The following is a 20,260-nucleotide window of genomic DNA, read 5'->3' on the forward strand; positions in this document are numbered from 1 at the left end:
GTGTGGGTGGACAATTTAAAGTCGGTTAAGGAGAATGAGGATGTGGTGAGAGTTAAAATAAGCAAGGAATTAAGTTTAGGAAGGATTGAGGGTCCGTTCACTAAGCCTCCATTTTCTTGTTTTCGTTTATCCCCACTGGGTTTAGTACCTAAAAAAGAACCTGGTACTTTTAGGTTAATCCACCATTTGTCATTTCCCCATGGTGGCTCCTTAAATGATGAAATAATAAAAGGAGATTTTTCAGTGCATTACGCTTCATTTGACGATGCGCTGAAGTGGGTTGGATTGATGGGGAAAAAATGCTTTGTTAGCTAAAGTTGATATTGAAGCGGCTTTTAGATTGCTTCCTGTTCATCCGGATTGTTTTAGATCGCTAGGTTTTCAGTTTGATCTATTTTGATAAATGTTTGCCCATGGGTTGTGCGGTGTCTTGTTTTTATTTTGAGGCATTTTCAACATTTTTATAATGGGTTTTTAAGTATGTTTCAGGTTTTGAATCGGTAGTGCATTATTTGGACGATTTTTTATTTATTGGTAGAGCGGATTCTGATGATTGTTTGTCTATGCTTAATACGTTTTTACGGTTAGCTGATAGTTTTGGTGTTCCATTAGCTGGTGATAAAACACCACGTCTCGTCTACGGAGTTGCAGTTTTTAGGTATAGTCATAGATACGAAGAATATGTGCTTTAAACTTCCTTCTGATAAGATTCTTAAGTTGAGATTGTTTATTCAGAAGGTTTTAATTAGTAATAAGTTGAAGGTCAAGGAATTTCAGTCATTGCTAGGTATGTTTAACTTTGCATCAAGGGTGATGCCTGTTGGTAGGGTCTTTTCTAGGCATATAGCGAGAGCCATTTCAGGGAAAAAGATGCCTCACCATAGGGTTCGGATAACGAAACAGATAAAAGAGGATCTTAAAGTATGGGATTTGTTTTTGCATGATTTTAACGGTTCAGCTATTTGGCAAGAAGAATTTGTGGATAGTAATGCTATGGAATTTTTTACCGATGCTGCGGGAGCTACGGGTTTTGGAATATTTTGGAGTGGGAAGTGGGCAGCAACGGAATGGCCGGTTACGTGGATTGAAGCTGGTTGGGTTAAGAATATGGTTTTACTAGAGTTATTTCCAGTTGTGGTTGCATTTGAATTGTGGTCTAGCCAATGGGTTAATAAAAGGATTTTGCTTCACTGCGACAATATGGGTGTGGTCTGGGTAATTAATACCTTGCGGGCTAAATCCATTCCTGTGATTAATCTTTTGAGACATTTAGTATTTTTATGTTTGAAAGGTAACATATGGCTTAAGGCCAAGCATATACCAGGCAATAGGAATGTTTTGGCTGATGCACTGTCTCGTTTCAATTTAAAGCTGTTCAGGACGTTGGCACCACAAGCGGGCAAAGAAGGGATTGTAATTCCGGAGTCGGTTTGGGATTCAACTTCACCCAGTTAAGTGATCTGTTGGTGAAATCTGTGTCAAGGAGTACATGGGAGGGTTATTCCAAGGCTTGGAAGGCTTGGATTGTTTTTATTCAACAGAGAAATTTGGATATTTTTGAAGGACGTTTAGAGGGAGCTTTATCTTTTGTGGTTAGTTTACTTGATAAGGGTATGGCGAAGTCTAGTATAGATAGATGTTTTTGGTGTAGCTTTCTTTTTCAAGTTGGCCGGTAAGCAGCATTCGTTTAGGGATTTTTTGATTAAACAGGTGCTCAAAGGTTATGGTAATAGAACTAGGATGCCTGATGATAGGAGACCTCTGTCGTCAGGGGTATTACAAAGTTTAATAAGTATTTTGTATAGAATTTGTTGGGATGATTTTGAATGCAGGTTATTTAAAGCTGCTTTTGTGACAACTTTTTTCGGAGCTTTTAGGATTAGTGAGTTAGTTGCTAATAATAAGAATGGTGAGTCTGGCTTACAGGTTAGAGATGTGATATGTGACGTTAATTTGAAATTGTTTGTTAGAGCTTCAAAGACGGATAGGGAAGCTAAAGGTTGTTGGGTTGTCTTGAATAGATTGGAGGGTTCAGATATTTGTCCTGTGGGAGCTGCCGAGGCGTTTAATGAAGTTCGGCCTGGGGTTACTGGGAATTGGTTAGTGCATCGGTCAGGGTTACCCTTAACTAGGTTTCAATTTAGGGGGTTTTTGAATTTGGGGTTAAAGGAATTGGGTTTAGCTAACGAAAAATATACAACGCATTCTTTTAGAATTGGCGCTGCTACTGAAGCTGCCTTATTAGGTTTAAATGATTCAGTGATTAAGAGGTTAGGTAGGTGGCAGTCAAACCGTTTTAAAATATATGTTAGGCCAAATTTGTTATAGTATTGTTATGATGTTTTAGTAGTTGTTAACTTTGCATTTTTTACAGGTCGTCCAACTTTTATAGTTTGGATTGTTGGGCATTCTTTCGTATTTTGGGCGCAAAGAAGAGCGGCAGCAAGAAGCTATGGAGAGAATTTAGGTTTTGCTGAGAATGAGAATGTTTAACTTTATGTTTTAAAGAATGCTTTCATGATGTGTTATTGGTTTGGTCAGAGATTATTCCACGCCTTCTGTGGCTGCAGAGGCCAGAATTAAAGGCGTTGGAAAGGGTACGTCGCAAGTTCAATAGAGCAATGGAAAAATGTATGTTGTTGGAAGGAGGTTTTTCTTTTCGGCATACAGAGTTGGAAGGAGGATGTGCAGGTTTTTATAGACAGGATGGTGTTCATCTGTCTGACATTGGTAATGACATATTTAATGTTGATTTGCAGTGTATGGTTGAACAGGCCGTGGTGTGGTGGGGTAGGGCCTCAAATGGTCATTAGAGCCCATTTGAGGCGGTTGGGGTGAACTGTAAATTTAAGTTATGCCGGCTGGCTTTTATGGCGGTTGGCAAGATTATGTGATTTTAGTCGGATGCCCTGGGCTTGTGCCAAGGGCGTGTTATGTTTATGTTATAATGGTTGCAAAGTTATTACATTGGAAGTTTGTATGTTTGATAAACTAAATAAAAGTCCACGGCCTGTTTCATCCAAACATGGTGTTTGTGTTTATTTATCAAAGTGTGGTTATTTGGTATGTGTATTTATGTATATGTGTTTATGCTTAATGTCCCTTACAACCTCATGTCTACTGCACCACCTTGATCAATTACTTTAGTCACCCAATCAAAAAAATCAATAAGATTTGTTTGGCGTGATCTTCCTGAGGAAAACCCATGTTGTTTTTGATCTTGAAACCCATGTGACTTCAGATGTTCAACAATCCTTTCCTTTAACATTGTTTCCATTAATTTCCCCACTACAGATGTAAGACTAACTGGCCTGTAGTTGCCCAACTCCTCCCAACTGGTTTTTTTGTGAATGTGCACAACATTCGTTACTTTCCAATCCCCTGGGAAGACTCCCGTTACCAATGATTCGTTTAATATATCAGTTAACGGTTTTGCTAGTACACCACCAAGCTCTTTTAATAACTTGGGGTGTATCCCATCAGGCCCCATCGACTTACCGTATTGGCTCGGATATAGGCCGCCCCCGTATATAGGCCGCACCCTAAAAGTTTGGTGCTTTTTTAAAGAAAAAGTTTTTTTCTTTAAAAAAGCACCAAAAAAACATGCTGCCACTCTGCCCCCCCCCCGAGATATGCTGTCACTGTCCTCCCTCCCCGAGATATGCTACCACTGTCGGTCCCCCCCCCGAGATATGCTGCCACTGTCCCCCCCCCCGAGATATGCTGCCACTGTCCTCCTCCCTCCCCGAGATATGCTGCCACTGTCCTCCTCTGCCCCCCGACTTACCGGAGCTGACTCCCGGGTGTCTTGCGAGGCCGGCGGGGGACATCTACACAATACGCGTATACAACTTCCGGTGCCGGATGTGCCAGAGGTAAAACGCATCGTGCGGTTAGACAACCGCACGATGCGCTTAGACAACCTCCCGTGCCGGCACCCCCCCCGTGGAAAGTGCTGGCAGGGGAGGCTGTCTGAGCGTATCGGGGAGTAGGATGCAGGTCCCCTGCACCGCTGCGGGGGATCTGTATCCTAACCCCGCTGCCTGCCCGGGCGTTAGGGCGCTAGACCCCGAATATAGGCCGCACCCCCACTTTAAAGACTAGAAGTGGGGGAAAAAAGTGCGGCCTATATCCGAGCCAATACGGTATTTGTCTTTACTTTAGACAACTGAAGTAGAACCTCCGCCTCGATTAACTCACATGTACCAAATGACTCATTCTTCTTTCCTAACCGAGATCCCTTTCCCTCATTTTCATTTGTAAAAAGTGGACAGAAATATTCATTGAGGCAGTCAGCTAAACCTTTATCATCTTCTACATATATTCTTTCTTTTGTTTTTAGTCTAACTAATCCTTGTTTTACTTTCCTTTTCTCATTTATATATCTAAACGATGTTTTATCTCCCTTTTTTACTGACAGGGAAATTCTCTCTTCTGCGTGTGATTTGGCAGCTCTTATAACTTGCTTTGGTTTTTTCTGCCTAATCTTATAGATCTGTCTATCTTCCTCACTTTGGGTATTTTTGTATTTACTAAAGGCTAACTTCTTGTCTTTTACGATTTTGGCCACTTCTGCAGAGTACCACAGAGGTTTCTTTAATTTTTTACCCTTACTGACTAGCCTAATAAAATTTTCTGTAATAATACAACTTTTAAATAATCCCATTTCTCCTGGACTCCCTTTAAATTGCCCCAGTCTGATAATGACTTCTCTACACATATTCTCATTTTAGAAAAGTCAGCTTTTCTAAAATCTAAAACTTTTGTTTTTTGTGTGGTGCGACTCAGTCACTGTTCGTATATTAAACCACACAGACTGATGATCACTAGATCCCAAACTTTCACCTACAGAAATATTTGTTAACAAATCTCCATTTGTGAACACTAAATCTAATATGGCCTCCTTACGAGTTGGCTCCTCAACTACTTGTTTTAAAGATAATCCCAGTAGGGAGTTCAGAATATGTGCACAACCAGCTACTTTGGTTTTCCAGTTCACATTAGGGAGATTAAAGTCACCCATCTAGTTCTACTTGTCCTGGGCGTCTATAAATCACACCTACACCATTACTTTACTTTTGCCAAATTGTAATGTAACCCAGACTCCTCTCAAGATTACCAATCCCTTTCAGTGTTTCAATGTGCCTCTTCAGAGCTTCAACCCAAGCTTCTAGAGAGGCCAATTGTTCACACTTGCCACAACGATATGGACCCAGGAACTGCTGTTCCAAGCATGCATATATCTGGCATGATGTGCATTGAGTGAGATCTCCAAGCTTGCTCATACTTTATGGAGGGACGTGCATATTTACAGAATTTAAACAATCTCTGTCTTACCTTACTTTCTCTTTACAACTCTTGTGGTGCACAACTGGCCACTTATAAAAAGCAAGTCACTTAAACAATGCAAGCCCCTGAGCATGTACACGGTATTGTGATCACATAAACTCACCCTAATATACCCTAAGGTAGGGGTGTCCAAGTTTATTCTGCAGCGGACCACTTCATCAGAAATGTGTGTGTGTGTGTAGGAAAATATACAGCATGACTCCTATAAGGAATATGATTTGATTAGAGGCTGTCCCGTGGCTCAGCCCTTTTGAAGAAGTGCTCCAGGAGGCCTGGTTCACAGAGAACCAGAGGAAGAAAGGAGACATGGGAAGAAGCAGATGAAGAAAGAAGACAGAAGAACAAGAAGAGGTAAGAGAAGAAGCAGAACAGGAGACAGGAACGTGGAGCAGTCAGTGGAGAAAGTAGGGAGAATCAGCCAGCACCTGATCAGATTCCCCACCTGGTGCACCCCTGCTATTTAGAGCGCCGTGGTGTGGTGCAGCTAGTGCACCTGCCTAGGCATAGCTCTTGTTGTAGATGCAGTTACCGCTGCAGATCTCATGTGGGCCACACCTCGGTGTCTGGCAGGCCACATTTGGCCCGTGGGCTGTATGTTGGATGCCCCTAGATTAAGAGATTTAGAAGAAGGGCATTTTATTTTCATAATGATGTTCTAGGCACATGCTATTCTGTTTCTATACACTTTTAGGGCTGCAGAACACTGTAATACACTCATACCCTGCAAATGTTTTCATCTCCTAGAAGAGAGGGGCATGGGGGGGGTAGAAGTATTTCAATGCAAAAGAGGAACTGTCTTAATAAGGACACTTAAAAGGCATGTGCAGACAGGGGAGAAAGAAAGGTAACAATTGCCCTGATTTGCATGTAGTAAATTGCAAGAATCTGCCTTTAGTGTACAAAACATATATATGAGAATATAAAATATTTTTTTTTGCCAGAAACAGCTTAAAATATGTGCATTTTCCGTTTGCATTTACTGTGTTATTTTGGCCTCGCACCACACCTGCTTTTAGAGCTGGATAACACTTCCCACACCCTAAGGCTTGGCAGCTTACAAAAATGCCAAGAATTTTATCTGAAGGCCTCTGAAGATCCCAGGTGTCTGTGGTGATGAATGTACAGTAATCATTATCTCAGTGTGAGGAAATGGGTGTATTCAGTTGTTTGCTTGTTATTCCTGCTCAGTAAAGGGTTTTACATATGATATGAAAGAGATTTGAAGTAGATTCTAATTACACATTGGTTCTAGGCTCCACAAAAATTACCCTATGCAATAAAAGGAAACACATTTTTAAAGGGGCTGATACTTTAGCTGAGAAATATGGCTTTTTGTTTGACTTTGGTTGGGGTTCTGTCACCTGTGCTTTTTCAGATCAGCTTATACAAGACAAATGGGCTTCTTATCTCCATATCTTTCATTCTCTCTGGTCTTTCTTTCCATTTAACGTAAACTAATTCTTTTTGTTTTGTTAGCTAAAAACAACTTCAAAGTAGAGAAAAAATAATTATATCTCTTTCTATAAACTGAAGAATGAATGTTGTTCATGTGGCCTCAGTGAACTAATTGAGATACTTGGTTAAGTGGTCTTGATTCTCCAAGCATTGTGCGCTTTGGGGCTGTTCTATTACTGTTACTCGCCCTTCTGAAGCAAACTTAAAGCTAACAGAGTAACAATACTCAAGCTTCTTTTGGAAGATCTGAGCAGTTGGTTGCCTGAGCTTGTTTTGACATGATTTCTAATTCTAAAAGTTATTCACCTAAAATAACACAATGGTTATACTGAGTCAGCCTTTTTTTATATTCCTTTGCTGTGCTATGTTACAACTGGTGAATTTGGCATATCATGACGTTCCTTGCCAAAGCTGAATATTTCAACTGAGCTTGTATTTTCTTGGTGACCACTGGAGCTTTCTCTCCACGTCCCAAGATCATGGAGGTACTTTTGCAGGTTTTTATACTTTTATACCTACAATGAGGAATATTCACTTTCCTACTTAATTATTCATTATGAAGGGTCATTACTAGCAAGTTTGTCCAACAAGAAGGTCTGATCCGGCCCTGTATAATGTATAATGACACTTTCAAGAATCTTAACAAATTTGACTATATATATTATACTGAGCTCACTGCAGTTGGCTCTTCACAACTTATAGTGAAGTCAAGGAGCCAGAACTCTCCTGCATACTCTCCTGTTGAAGCTCTCTTTAGTAGATAGGCCCCTACACTTTTTCACATGACTGTATTGATGGGTGATTTTAAACACCTTAATGATCATGTTACCCCTTACCATATGTTACTTGTATGGTACTAAGTAGCATTAAAAAGTTTTACGTATTCTTGCTCATCTTGCATATCTGTAGTTGTTCCTTGTGTGCTGCACACTTGTCAAGTTTGGTTTCTTTCCAGTATGGCTGTAACCATATTCAGCCTTTATGTTTTTAACCTTAGGCTTAAAATGGGTTTTGCTCAACTCAAATTATTCTAGGGAATGATTGTTCTTTATTTCCTGGAGATTTCTGATTAGGAAGGCAGAAGGTAGAAGGTTTCCGTGTCTAGACATACAGGGCAGGAATGCAAAGCAAGGCTGAGTGTGGTAGTGTGATAATGGTAACTCTCACATAAAAACCTGGGAACAATTAGTGTGTGTTTTAATGTGTGTGTGTATAAGACTGCGGTTGTATGAAAAGGCAAGAAAATACTTTTTATTTAAAACAAATTTGTCAATTTGCCAAATCCAGCATTATCCAATACACTAAACAAAATGAATCTATATATAACCTATCTATAATTGTGTCTGTATCTATGTATCTATATTTGTATTCAAATATTAGAGACCCACTGTGTGAGAGCCACTATGTTAACTTCCTTTTACCAGGAATAGTAATTATCTGCACAATTTAACCCACCCTCCATTATATTATTCTTAATTTGTAAATGTTATTCTCATGTTTGCCTTTGTAAGGGTTGGTAAGCAGATGGAGCACTGGCATGCGATGTTAGAACCACCTGTATTTTTTCCATTTTAATTTTTTTACTTTTTTTAATCTTCATTGAAACAGAGGTGTAATTTGTTTCCACACACATTCTCAATTCTCAAGCACCTTAGGGTTAAATAAAGCACAAGTTGCTGTTGTTTTTCAGCTAAACCATTTCTAGCTTCTAGTGTGAATGCAAGAAGTGAATATGCAGGTTGGACATTGTGTTCAGTTTATGTAAATTTGCTGCTGCAAATCCTCCTTGATTACCAACTCGCATTCTCTTGCCTGAATAGAATAGACTCAAATCTGACAACTTAGTATTGAACGAGTTAATATTTAGAGAAAGTTTTGGCTTCACAGATACTAACTTTCCCTGTTAAGAATAGGAAGAGATTGGTTTGTTTTTATACCCCACCCAATTGAAAGGTCACAGTAATTGACCATATGGAGAAATTTATCACAACGCTATTTTTATACAGTGAGTCTTTGCTAGTTTTCTATTAGTCTGACCAGATATTGGAAGAAATTCAGGAGACTTTTACTTTCATTTGGGGAAGTGAAGTGAAAATATACAACAAGAATATTAGAACATGCTTTATGTGCACATATTTATGAAGCATCGTTAATGATATATATATATATATATATATATATATATAATGTAAATGGGTGAAGCCATATTAGCCCAGGAGACACAATGTCCCATTCATTCAATAGAGAATTTGTGAGGTCAGGCACTGATGTTGGACCTGAAGTCCTGGCTCTCAATCTCCATTCCAGTTCATCCCAAAGGTGTTAAATGGGGTTGAGGTCAGGGCTCTCTGCAGGCCAGTCAAGTTCATCCAACCATGTCTTTATGGACCTTGCTTTGTGCACTGGGCTACAGTCCCCTTCAGCATACCAAGACATTTTGGACAACGCTATGCTTCCAATTTTGTGGGAACAGTTTGGGGAAGGCCATTTTCTATTCCAGCATGACTGTGCACCCACATAGCCTCAATCTCATTAAACACTTTTGGGATAAACTGGAATGAGATTGCGAGCCAGGCCTTCTCGTCCAACATCAGTGCCTGATCTCAGAAATGCTCTACTGGATGAACGGGCAGAAATTCAAACAGAAACACTCCGAAATCATGTGGAAAACCTTCCCAGAAGAGTAGAAGCCGTTATAGCTGCAAAGAAGGGAACTACCTCATAATAATGTCTATGTGTCTAGATGTGATGTCATAAAAGTCTCTGTTGGTGTAATGGTCAGGTGTCCCGATACTTTTGTCCATGTGTACATGTGTTTATGCTAAGGAGCCTTAAGATCTTTTACAAGTTCCTTTAAAAGTAAATTTGTATAGAACACCATACAGGTCTACTGTCACTTAGAAACCAGTGACAAAGGATACCACTTGGAAGCGTGATTGTGCAGTACTACATGGTTTAATCATCAGCAAAGGGAAACAGTGAGAATTGTTCCACTTCTAAGTACATGCTTTCTATTGACATTTATTTAAATACTAACAGAAACGTTAAAGCTTGTTCCATTTTGCAAACTATATGCCTTTGACACATTTAGAATTGTGATCAATTCTTATTTTATGTCCCACAGATAAATGGTACAAACGCCATCTGACATATCATATTGTCAATTGGCCATGGTATTTGTCCCAGCACCAAGTGAGACAAGCAGTGAAAACTGCATTCCAGCTGTGGGGCAATGTCTCGTCTCTGACATTTTCTGAAGCTACAGGACCAGCAGACATTCGCTTGGCTTTCTATGATGGAGATCACAATGACGGAGTCACAAATGCTTTTGACGGACCAGGTGCTAAAAATATCTCCTCGTAAGCTTTTCTTTCTTGTTTTTTTAGTATTAATAAATACTTTATTTTATACAACAGTCAAACCTGTTTAACACCAGGTATGTCATGAAAAGATGTCCCTAGAGGACCAATGATATACCTAGTAAGTCATAAGTAAAATCTGGTCCCACGTTGTGATTGAGGGGTCACTGCTGTAGCTGAGCACTCTGTGACCAGAAAGGTCAACATACAGCAGATAATCTGCCCTTCTGTACATGTGATCGCTGCTACACATCACATGCACTGATACAGTCTGTCTTTTCTGCCACTCACTGGTATTGTGATTTGGAGGGAGACAGAGAACAGTAAGTAACAGTGTAATTTGTAAAAAATTTATTGCGTAGTTATTGTGGTGGATGTTAGTGGTAAAATAGATAGGGATAGGGTTAGGTAGGGGTTAAATAAAAATAAAAAAAACTTAAAAAAATTTAATTTACAAAAGTTACTATAACTAAAATGGGAATATTGCCTAATAAATATATTTTGGGTATTTTTTTCACATTTATGCAACTATAAATTTGTTTTAATCTAATTTTTTTTTTTTTTTTCATAAAAAATAACATTTTACATATATTATATTCCCCAAAAATATTGTATTTGTGTGAGTAGCAAAAACACAAATATTGCTCTGGTCAACGTCTGGTCAACGTAAAAGCCCTGATCCTGAATCGGTTCATATTTTAGTTTCATTCACCAATTATTGATCACCTAAAGGAAAGTTAAACATTTTAATTTAGAAACACTCATACAGAATGTATCTTTACTTACCTCACACATTGACCCTGATTTACAGGCATTCATGCTGTCAGCATGCTGAAACGGTTACTGGGAAGGCAAATTAATTGTAAATGTACACTTCTGCCTGGCAGATGTGCACCATGCACGCTCAAGTAGCTGGACCTGATTGACAAGACTCAAGAATTAAAGCTGTGATATTAATAGAGAGGTGGACATACAATAAGTCAGTGCTGTCCAACGTATACAGTGCATAACGGTGGATAAAAGCAGTCAACAAAACTGGCTATTATCTCTATTATTATCATGACTATTATGCTGTCAAATATTGTGAGTATAAATAAAAAGTAAGGATGTTGGAGCAATCATATTTGGAGGATCTGTTAAATCAGAGCAATGGGCTTATTGCGTTAAAGTATTTAATTTCTTTTGTAGAGGAGTCTTTGTGGGGGGTTCGGTCTTCCCATTTATAGCCCCCCCCACCAAGTCTTGGTTAACTAAGGGCTACTTTGACTGTGGTGTAGTCCCAAGATGAAACTTTGCATTTTGGGTATTCTCTGATAGACCCAGTCCAACCCTAGTCACAAGGGAAACTCTCCAGGGTCACTCACTATCCCAGACACCAACCAGGTCCATAGAAAATTAATGGGCTTTTCTACATTGTTTTTTAACTCAAAGGGAAATGGCAACATTGCCCACCCCTTGAGATTCCAGCTAGGCATTCACATTTCAGGCCCCTGGTACAGTAATCCAGCAGGGATTGAACATTAGGGAAATAAAAAGTCCTGGAGTAAATGGGTAAATCATAGCACAGTTTGGCGTTTGTAAGTTTCGGCATGCTAGCCTGAGCTAAACATGGTGGTTTGTAAATAGAATTTATGGAATAAAAAGTAACAGATGGAATAAGTTTCTTGGACTAACAGAATTTTGGAATGACAAGCTTTCGGGAGCTCTTAAGAGCTTGTCATTCCAAAATTCTGTTAGTCCAATAAAAAAGGTATTATCAGAAGATACTTATTCCATCTGTAATTTTATATTGACGCCACTGGACTAAAACGGCTACAACCTCAACTCTACTACTTCGGAATAAAAAGTAAAGAGTTAGTCAGCTACAGTTGTCCTAATGTATGACCATATTTTAATTCCTAACAGGAGGCGCTCTTGCACATGCCTTTTTCCCAAGGCGAGGGGAAGCTCATTTTGACAATGCGGAGCATTGGTCATTAAGTGGAAGGGGCAGGAACCTCTTTATTGTCATGGCGCATGAAATTGGACACACCTTGGGGCTTCAGCACTCACCCTTCAAAAATGCTCTCATGTCTCCCTACTACAAGAAACTAGGCAAAGAATATGTGCTGAATTTTGATGACATCCTAGCCATCCAAAATCTGTATGGTAAGGCACAATGGGAAATTTAGTTGTAATTCAGTTGCAGGCACTGTGTTGTCCATGTGTTTTTTTATAGTATGGGAATGGAATATATATTCCATATATATATATATAATATTATATATAATATATATTATTATATATTTATATATATATATGTCTCCTGATATTTCGAAAATATCGTCCTCTCTGCTGGATATTTAGTGCTCTGCCATCATACAGTGCTGCAGGATATGATGGCGGTGTATAAATCAATAATATAAGCTGGAGCTTCCACTGATGGCATTTATACCCATTGCGTTGTGTTTTTGTACCAGGGGCTCCACCAAGTGGCAAGACAGTGCAGCTCTCAGGAAAGGAGTTTACATTTTTTCAGGACTGGAATCCAGAAAATAATGAAGGTTTCGAAAAGGGGAACAGGGTACCTCCCTATTGCCAGTCTGTCTTTGATGCCATCACATGGGGTAAGAGCTTTCCTCGAATCAGTGTATGAGATAACATTCTTGAGCATGGATTTCAACTTTTTATTGTATTAGTCTGTATATCACCAATATCATGTATACCATGAGCATCCCTGATATTAGAGGGTTTAACAGGAACCATTAACACCCCATTTAGACGCAGCCATGCCACTTGAGGCATCTCCTTTACCCTATATGTAAGCAGACACGCATACACAGGAAAGAAATGCTTATGTAGGGTACTTTTCTCAGAACTACGAAAAACACAGGGTTTCTTTTGTTGCAGACAACATGAATGTCAATGCAAACAGCTCTCTCCTCTACTATCTGTCAACTCACAATCTCCATTTTTACAACATTTCCTATTTATCATGGCCAAATAGATACACATAACTATTTGTTCATACAGATAAGAAAAATACATTGCACATCTTCAAAGGCAGTTACTTCTGGACAGTCTCACAGAATGGAAATGTCTCTAAGCCCCATCTTCTGCGACAGCGATGGAAAAAGCTCCCAGCTTATGTTGAAGCTGCAGCCGTGTCTGGGTCAACTGGAAAGTTCTACTTCTTTAAAGGTGAAACGTAGTTGGTAAAAATTCTAACCTACTGTGCCCTACTGAAGCTGATATCTTTTTTTTATTGTGCTTTCCTACTTTAAACAGTAGATCAATAGATATGAACTATGTTATCCCAGTATTTGAAATAATATGAGCTGCCAGTTTCTTTCTGTAAGATCTCTATGCCTTATTCTAAAAGATTTGATAAAATACAGATTTCCTGGACTTAGCGTGACCTCATTTTTTGGTGGGTTACAAAGCTGTTATAAGAAGAATATAAGGAGACAATACTGTTGTTATTACCAATGTTGTAACATACCATAATAGTCTCATTGCTAACTAAGTCTTTGGCTGCATATGATTTGAATAAAAAAGTCTGGGTGTGAGTATAATGCAAAAGCCTACGAAGAAGGTGCTATTAACACCTATTTTCTCATTGAGATTTGGTAGTCATGTGATCATTTTTTGTACACAGTTTGGATAGTGGAAAAACTGGATGCTAGAATTAACATGCAATAAAGTAATATTTTGTAAACTTTGTTTACACTAAGCGAATAATAATTTATTTCCATAAAAAGTTACACTGTGAAATACACAGAAGACAGACAAGATTCTTTCAAACAAATCTCCTTAGACTCTAATTATCACAATCACTTTCCTGTTTTCATACTCCTGTCTAAGGGTTGGGGAGGTGTCTAATTGCAGTTATAGCCCCTGCTAGTCCCATATTTATGTCACTGTTACCCTGGGACAAGCAAAGCATCTGTGACAAGCCACTGATGCCCAATGGAGAGTCCAAGTGCCATCATTGGGTCTTGGGTAGGGTGACCACACTGGCCATGTTTTCCAGGACACATATCACTTTCACATGTTGTTGACCAGTATGTGTAAAGTGCCTGAGCTGTAGTTTATAGAGCATTTAGTCATAAGCTGAAGTCCCAGTACACATTCACTCATCTGGTGTTAACTTTAATTAAGCTATTTAAACTAATGAAACCTTACGACCAAAAAACTCTCAACAGCTCAGATATCATGTTGTTAGACAGGTTCTGAACATATAACATCCATGCTATAGTTTTGCTGAAAGCAAATCCAGGCAATTTAGCTAATAATTCCTAACGAGAAAAACAAATAACCCATTTTCTGAAGGTAAGTGGTGTTGCCAATTAAGTCTGGTTCCCATGGCATTTCATGTTTGTTCCCTGGCATTAATGAACTGGAATAGAGTCACACTTGGACAATGTGTGTGGCCAGTATCTGGTGGTGATCTTCTTGAGTGATTTAGTCTGACACTGTAGCTTCCACATTGCTGAGACATGCGGAGTACGGACCACTAATAGCTGTTTCCCGAAGGGGTTTCTATGACTGCAAGTTTACTATATACCGTCTAGTGCTTCTTGTTACTCCTAACCTTACTGATATCAGAGATGAAAAGGTTTGGGGTGTCAATTAATCCAATTAGTGATATCACTTTTTTCTGTGCAACAAAGTTGTTGTTCTCAACCAGAAGATAGTATAAAATTGAAGAATAAAATTGTCCCTGGCACTTTAAAAAGTGCGTTAAGTTGCTGGCTAGATAGAAGTGGCTATGGTCGTAGAATCTCACAGTGTGTGGTTGTGTGCATCCTGCCAATGACAGGGAAAACTTTGATTATAGCCCAATTTCGGAGTTGTATTGTATTAGTTAATAAGCTAATTGGTTCTCTACTGGGCTCGGAAGCCTGGCATAATTTTGTTATGCAGGAAGCATCTATGAGATATTAGGTCTTTCTGTAATTTTATGTTTTTGTGTTCTTTTGTACAAGAATATTCTGATCATTTTAATGCAATTGCTAATAAAAGTTACGTTTTAGTTGTTGGCATTTTTGGGGCATACATTTCATTTAGGGGGTTAATCACCACTGAGCAATAACAAGGGGGAATCCATTGGTAGCTTTATTTATTTATTTATTTTTCTCAGGGAGGGAATTACATTTTAATGTGTTCTAATTGTTGATAATGCAAACAAAGGTCATTGGAATGATGGTACTGGCATTTAACACTAGATGCTAATCTGTCATTGTTTGTTTTTACTTTATATTGTTATGGAAACTGTTTTAACATCTGATTTGGTTCCTGTTGCAGGTGGGAAATGTTGGAGATACAAAGACTCTAAACTGGATGGTGGTTTTCCTCAAAAGTGCAGCACTAACGGGCTTCCTCGTCACCCTGACACAGTCCTATACTTTCAGCCTCTCGGGCAACTAGTACTTTTTAAGGGGGGCAAGTATTATGTGATAAACGAGGAATCAATGACTGTGGAGCCTTACTACCCACGTAGTTTGAAGGACTGGAAAGGCATACCATCTGCGACTAATGGAGTGTTAACCCATCTGGATGGGTCTGTCTACTTTTTCAAAGGTGACAGCTACTGGAAGTTTGACCAGAATGATTTGAGAGTTACTGCTTCTGGAAGGTGGGCTGAGGATTTGTCTTGGATTGGATGCAAAAGGTTCTGAGTTTGAAATTTATGGACATGGTGGATTTATCATTGTCTTGTCATAAGTCAAGACAATCACATTGCTAAATTTGCAGGAAATATAAATTAAGGAGGGGATAAACATTCACAATATGTGTTATTTAGTAGCACATGCAGCATTCTCATTGTTGAAATGTGATGCTGTTGCTGCTGTTTGAATTGTATTGAGTAGTAGGTAACGTGTCCTGGATATGCCTGACCTGTTTCCTTGATTTCTTAACATTTTGGGCTAAGTGTTTTTCCTGGGCTTAATATCCCAACTAGATTACTCTTTTAAAGTTTCGTTCTCCCTTAGAGTGAGCTGTAAACTGGGACCTTGGAGTCAAATCAATAAGGGGTGATTGCAGGAGCACTCAATAATTGTCAAAGCACACCCTAAACAATGTCAAGATTTTCAGTGAGGGTGCAAATAGCAGCAGAGCTCCACAACACTGTTCAATATCACAACTTAACAAATAAGAGTTGCAACACCTGAAAGCCTTTTAATGTATCTTTATGAAAAATAATATAGTTGTACTGTATCATTAGTGACATGATATATTTTGTATCCCTATGACTTTATCTTTTTTGTTTGTACTAGTAACCATAGGGATTAATGATTTGCCGTTTCCTGTCACATGATCACATTTGTACCCTAGTTATTGCTTTATTAGTCGCATTATCAGGCTTGAAAAAGACGGAGGAAGGCATACCTAGGACCTTGACGGCATAGGCTACCCTATACTCACATTGGCATAGGTATAGCTACTTGACGGATATTGCTATCTCCACGTTGACCTGGGGAAGCAGTGGAAAGTTCCCAGGTATGGAAGTAGGTCAAAATGTTGCCTGTCCTGTCCCAAAGAGTCACAATATAAGTCCACATTGGAATACTTTGGGGAGGTGTCGAAGCTCTTTTTTATATGATAAATTTATATATATATATATATATATATATATATATATATATTATATATATGTACGTGTCTGAGGTGTGTGTGATGTACACAGATGAAACCATTTCCATTAAGGTCAGGACACCTCTTTTTGTGGGATGTCTTACAGGTAAATTTAAGATTTGGCTCACGAAAACATGCCACATATTACCACCCTTAATAGGCAAAAATGGACAAAGGAAATACCGTATTTTCCACCGTTGGCTGATCATTGGAATGCATGCGTAAACAACTGTTAGTCTATTATTGCGTAACACACATTACACATATTGACTTTTACTTGGCATGTTATTTAATCACTTTTTGAAAACAAGCTTTTGAACTGAAGGAAAGTCTAATGTCCAGTCACTCTTTTGTTAGAGAATATTGTGTGTTGACGGCCACACAAAGATGTAATTGCCCAAGAGGCAGGCATGGATCTTTAATGCTTTGAACCTATTGATTTCTTAGGCCAAAGGCAAAATATTGACTTGACATGTTAGGTGTTTAACTGTCAGGTCTATAAATCTCTGTTCTGTGTTACTTGTTACCTTCTGATTCATTTGACTCCGCTTAGTGTTTGTCAAACATCTTACCCTAGAACCTTTTCACTTAGAGCTGGACTATCAGCTATCAGCTGTCAGGACTAGTGCAACATACAAGTGTAATTGTTGTGACATCACAGCTGCCATGTGACAGGTTTGCCATTTTTTTCTGTAGATCATTTTAATTAAACCAAGTACTCAACAGCAACTAGTTATCCAAATGAATATGAAAAACAGTGTACATATTGTCACAGTAACCCCCTGAGGCTGAGATCACATGGGGGTAGGTTTGAGTTTGAGAGAGGTGCCCGCCGACAATTGGAACTGCGTCACTACAGACATCTGATGTCCTTCCACGTTGCTCTTTTGGGGTTACACAATGCTTGTGGTGGGCAAATCTCAGAGGTGCTCATTTGGGAACCCTGGTTTTATTACCCATCTTTAGGACCGGGGTTTACCTAGCCTCGGCTATGAAACTCGGACTATTCCTGGGGACATTTCCGACATTGACGCTCAGGGTCCCGACGTCAAATCAAGTCGCTTTTTGGAAGATAACATCCTCGGACCCTGAGTTCTCCATTGGTACCCTGGGATTGATGTCACTCCCTTGGGATAACCCTGAAATTGCTGGCCATAGAACTGTATGGAGGCGCTGGGCTGTCTGGTAGTTTATACTAGATTGTTCTCCTGATCCAATTGTGTTGTATGTACAAATATATTTGCTGTTCCCAATAAAGTCAGCTCCTGTTTTACCTCAATACGAGTTCTGTTTTGTTATTGGGGTAAGTCGTGGTGCTGTCCTTGTCAGGGCAGTAAAGCACTGTATTGCCATCCTACAGTGCCACCGATGTTCCGGAGAAGCGTTGTTTCCTGATGTCTTCGACGCTAGTTCCACCTGACGATTGAAGTCTTGTATTCCTGGTGGCTATGAGAAGTAAGCAGCATCGGGTGGGTGTACCAAGTTGGTCCTGTCACAAATATATATTCGCCAAGAACAATATTAAAGTGCATGCTAAGAACAAGGAAGACAGGATGTCAGTAAAGAAATAACAGCTAGGTCATCATATCCTTTCACCTATTTAAGTATTTAAGCTGTTAGCCAAATTAGTGATAGGATAAGATGGATAGCCTCGCCTGACTTATCTGAGGCAACTTGAGACCTGTACAACTTGAAATGGTGGTTCGAGTAAAATGTAATATATGGGGTGCTAAATCCTTAAGGAACATGTTTTTCTACATGTCAGTCTTTGAGTTGTGCACAATAATATTCTGAAAATTTAGTTTTAGAATAATCACACCCACGAGGGCAGTCCAGAACGGAAATGTTAGGCAAATTCCCTTATGCAAGCCATCAATCCCAGATGTACGTTACAAACCATCCTGCAACTCATCGGTATAGTTCAACTAGGAGCAGTGGGCAAGGACATCCCCTTTATCGTCTTTTTCTCTAAAGAACAGCTCCTAAAGGGAGAAACTTTGCACAACAGAGTGTTAAACAGACAAAGCTGCTATACTGTAGCTTGCCCTATGGTGGGTCCCTCCAAAGGAGGGTCTCAAATATTAGCTTACAAGTGCCATTATATGATGTTACACATAGTACGACAGATGTATAGAGAGTTAGGTTACCAGGTCTCCAATACTCTATAGGCACAATTTACAAAGTGCTAAATTGCAGCAGCAGAAGTAGAGTCCATGGGCTCCCAGGATTTGTAAAAGTGAGTTACATTGAAAAATTATATATGTACTTCATGGGTTTGAAACAGAAAGTCTATATAAAAATTCTCCTTTAGTATGAGATACAGTGCAAAAAACATGGCTATAAAACATGGATAAAAAAATATTCATAAAAATGTCATATAAATGCCAGAACACAATTAAAAAAATAATAACCTATAAACTTAGAAAAACTTGTTTTTAACCTGAAAAAATAGAAAAATTCCTTTTACAGTTGTTTCACTTGTAGATTTGTAATTTTATTCTTTATTCTCTGCATAGAAACACAGACACCTTGAAGAAGTTCTGTTTTTTGGTTTACCAGGGTATCAGCTTTACATATCAATTAGATGTTCCTGGCAAAGAAAAATGAACAAGGCTAAATTTTACATGGTACTGAGTATTTAACAGTACTAGGAATAAGTGTTAAATAAATATTAAATTCAACTGGGCAGCACCCTCAAGCAGCACATACCATGGTTATCTCTTAAATCATTTGTTGCTATATTACGCCTATATTGTCATGGCTTTGAATTGGCCTATGGCACAACAGCAAGGTAAATAATCACATGTACAATGACTGTGTTTGAAGTAGTCAGCTACACTGTCTTCTATTGCTGGTTTGGCTTTCACCCAACAGAAATAGTTGAAATTCTCCTATGGTATTTAAAACCCTTCACTGGAGTCTCAGACTAGACGCACAACTTTATTGACCACCACGGAGACTGTTTAAACTCTCTGAAAACTATGAGAGACATTCAGGGCTGGACTGGTGATCACAAGGGGGCCCTAGAGGTTTAAGCTCAGCATCCACCTGATGGCCGGTGGCTGGATCTGCTTGGCTACACGCTACATTTTTAGGTTCATGTAGAGTGCGGCTGGGCCTAGAGACATGTCTTCTCTGGTATTTATATCATAATAGGATGACTGAGGCTGATTGTACTCAACTTTTCCAGATTTTTGTTTGTTGCTCCATTCTAATTCACAGATAATCACTGCTGTGTACCAGTGGCAGGGAGGAACTGTTCTCTAGCTGGATTGTTGAGGTTGTAGGCGCCTGAGGTTCTGTCTGGGGCTTTAGGAGATACATATGGGGCACATGCCCCAATGAATGAGAATGAGCTTACAGGGTAATGCTTTGATAATAACCATGAACACTTCAGCCAAACCTTTTATTTTCACTCTCCTGTCCTGGCTCTATGGGGAACAGATGTTGCATATTCTATTTCATAACAGATGTGATTT

At 39.2% G+C, this 20,260-nt stretch overlaps 1 protein-coding gene across 1 annotated transcript in view; it reads left to right on the forward strand.

The window, feature by feature from the left end:
* The window catches only part of LOC149301017 (matrix metalloproteinase-28-like), a 29,789-nt gene extending 13,966 nt beyond the window's left edge, over nucleotides 1-15,823 (forward strand). The window contains exons 4-8 of the mRNA XM_089484578.1: nucleotides 9,929-10,144; nucleotides 12,069-12,311; nucleotides 12,623-12,769; nucleotides 13,176-13,343; nucleotides 15,450-15,823. Of these exons, the coding sequence (XP_089340704.1) occupies nucleotides 9,929-10,144; nucleotides 12,069-12,311; nucleotides 12,623-12,769; nucleotides 13,176-13,343; nucleotides 15,450-15,823 (1,148 nt within the window). The remainder of the gene's footprint in view (nucleotides 1-9,928; nucleotides 10,145-12,068; nucleotides 12,312-12,622; nucleotides 12,770-13,175; nucleotides 13,344-15,449) is intronic.
* The last annotated feature ends 4,437 nt before the right edge of the window (nucleotides 15,824-20,260 follow it).

This window comes from Sceloporus occidentalis, unplaced genomic scaffold, assembly GCF_023333645.1.
Source record: "Sceloporus occidentalis isolate IW3139 unplaced genomic scaffold, rSceOcc1.0.p SCAF_22, whole genome shotgun sequence".
Classification (NCBI taxonomy): domain Eukaryota; kingdom Metazoa; phylum Chordata; class Lepidosauria; order Squamata; family Phrynosomatidae; genus Sceloporus; species Sceloporus occidentalis.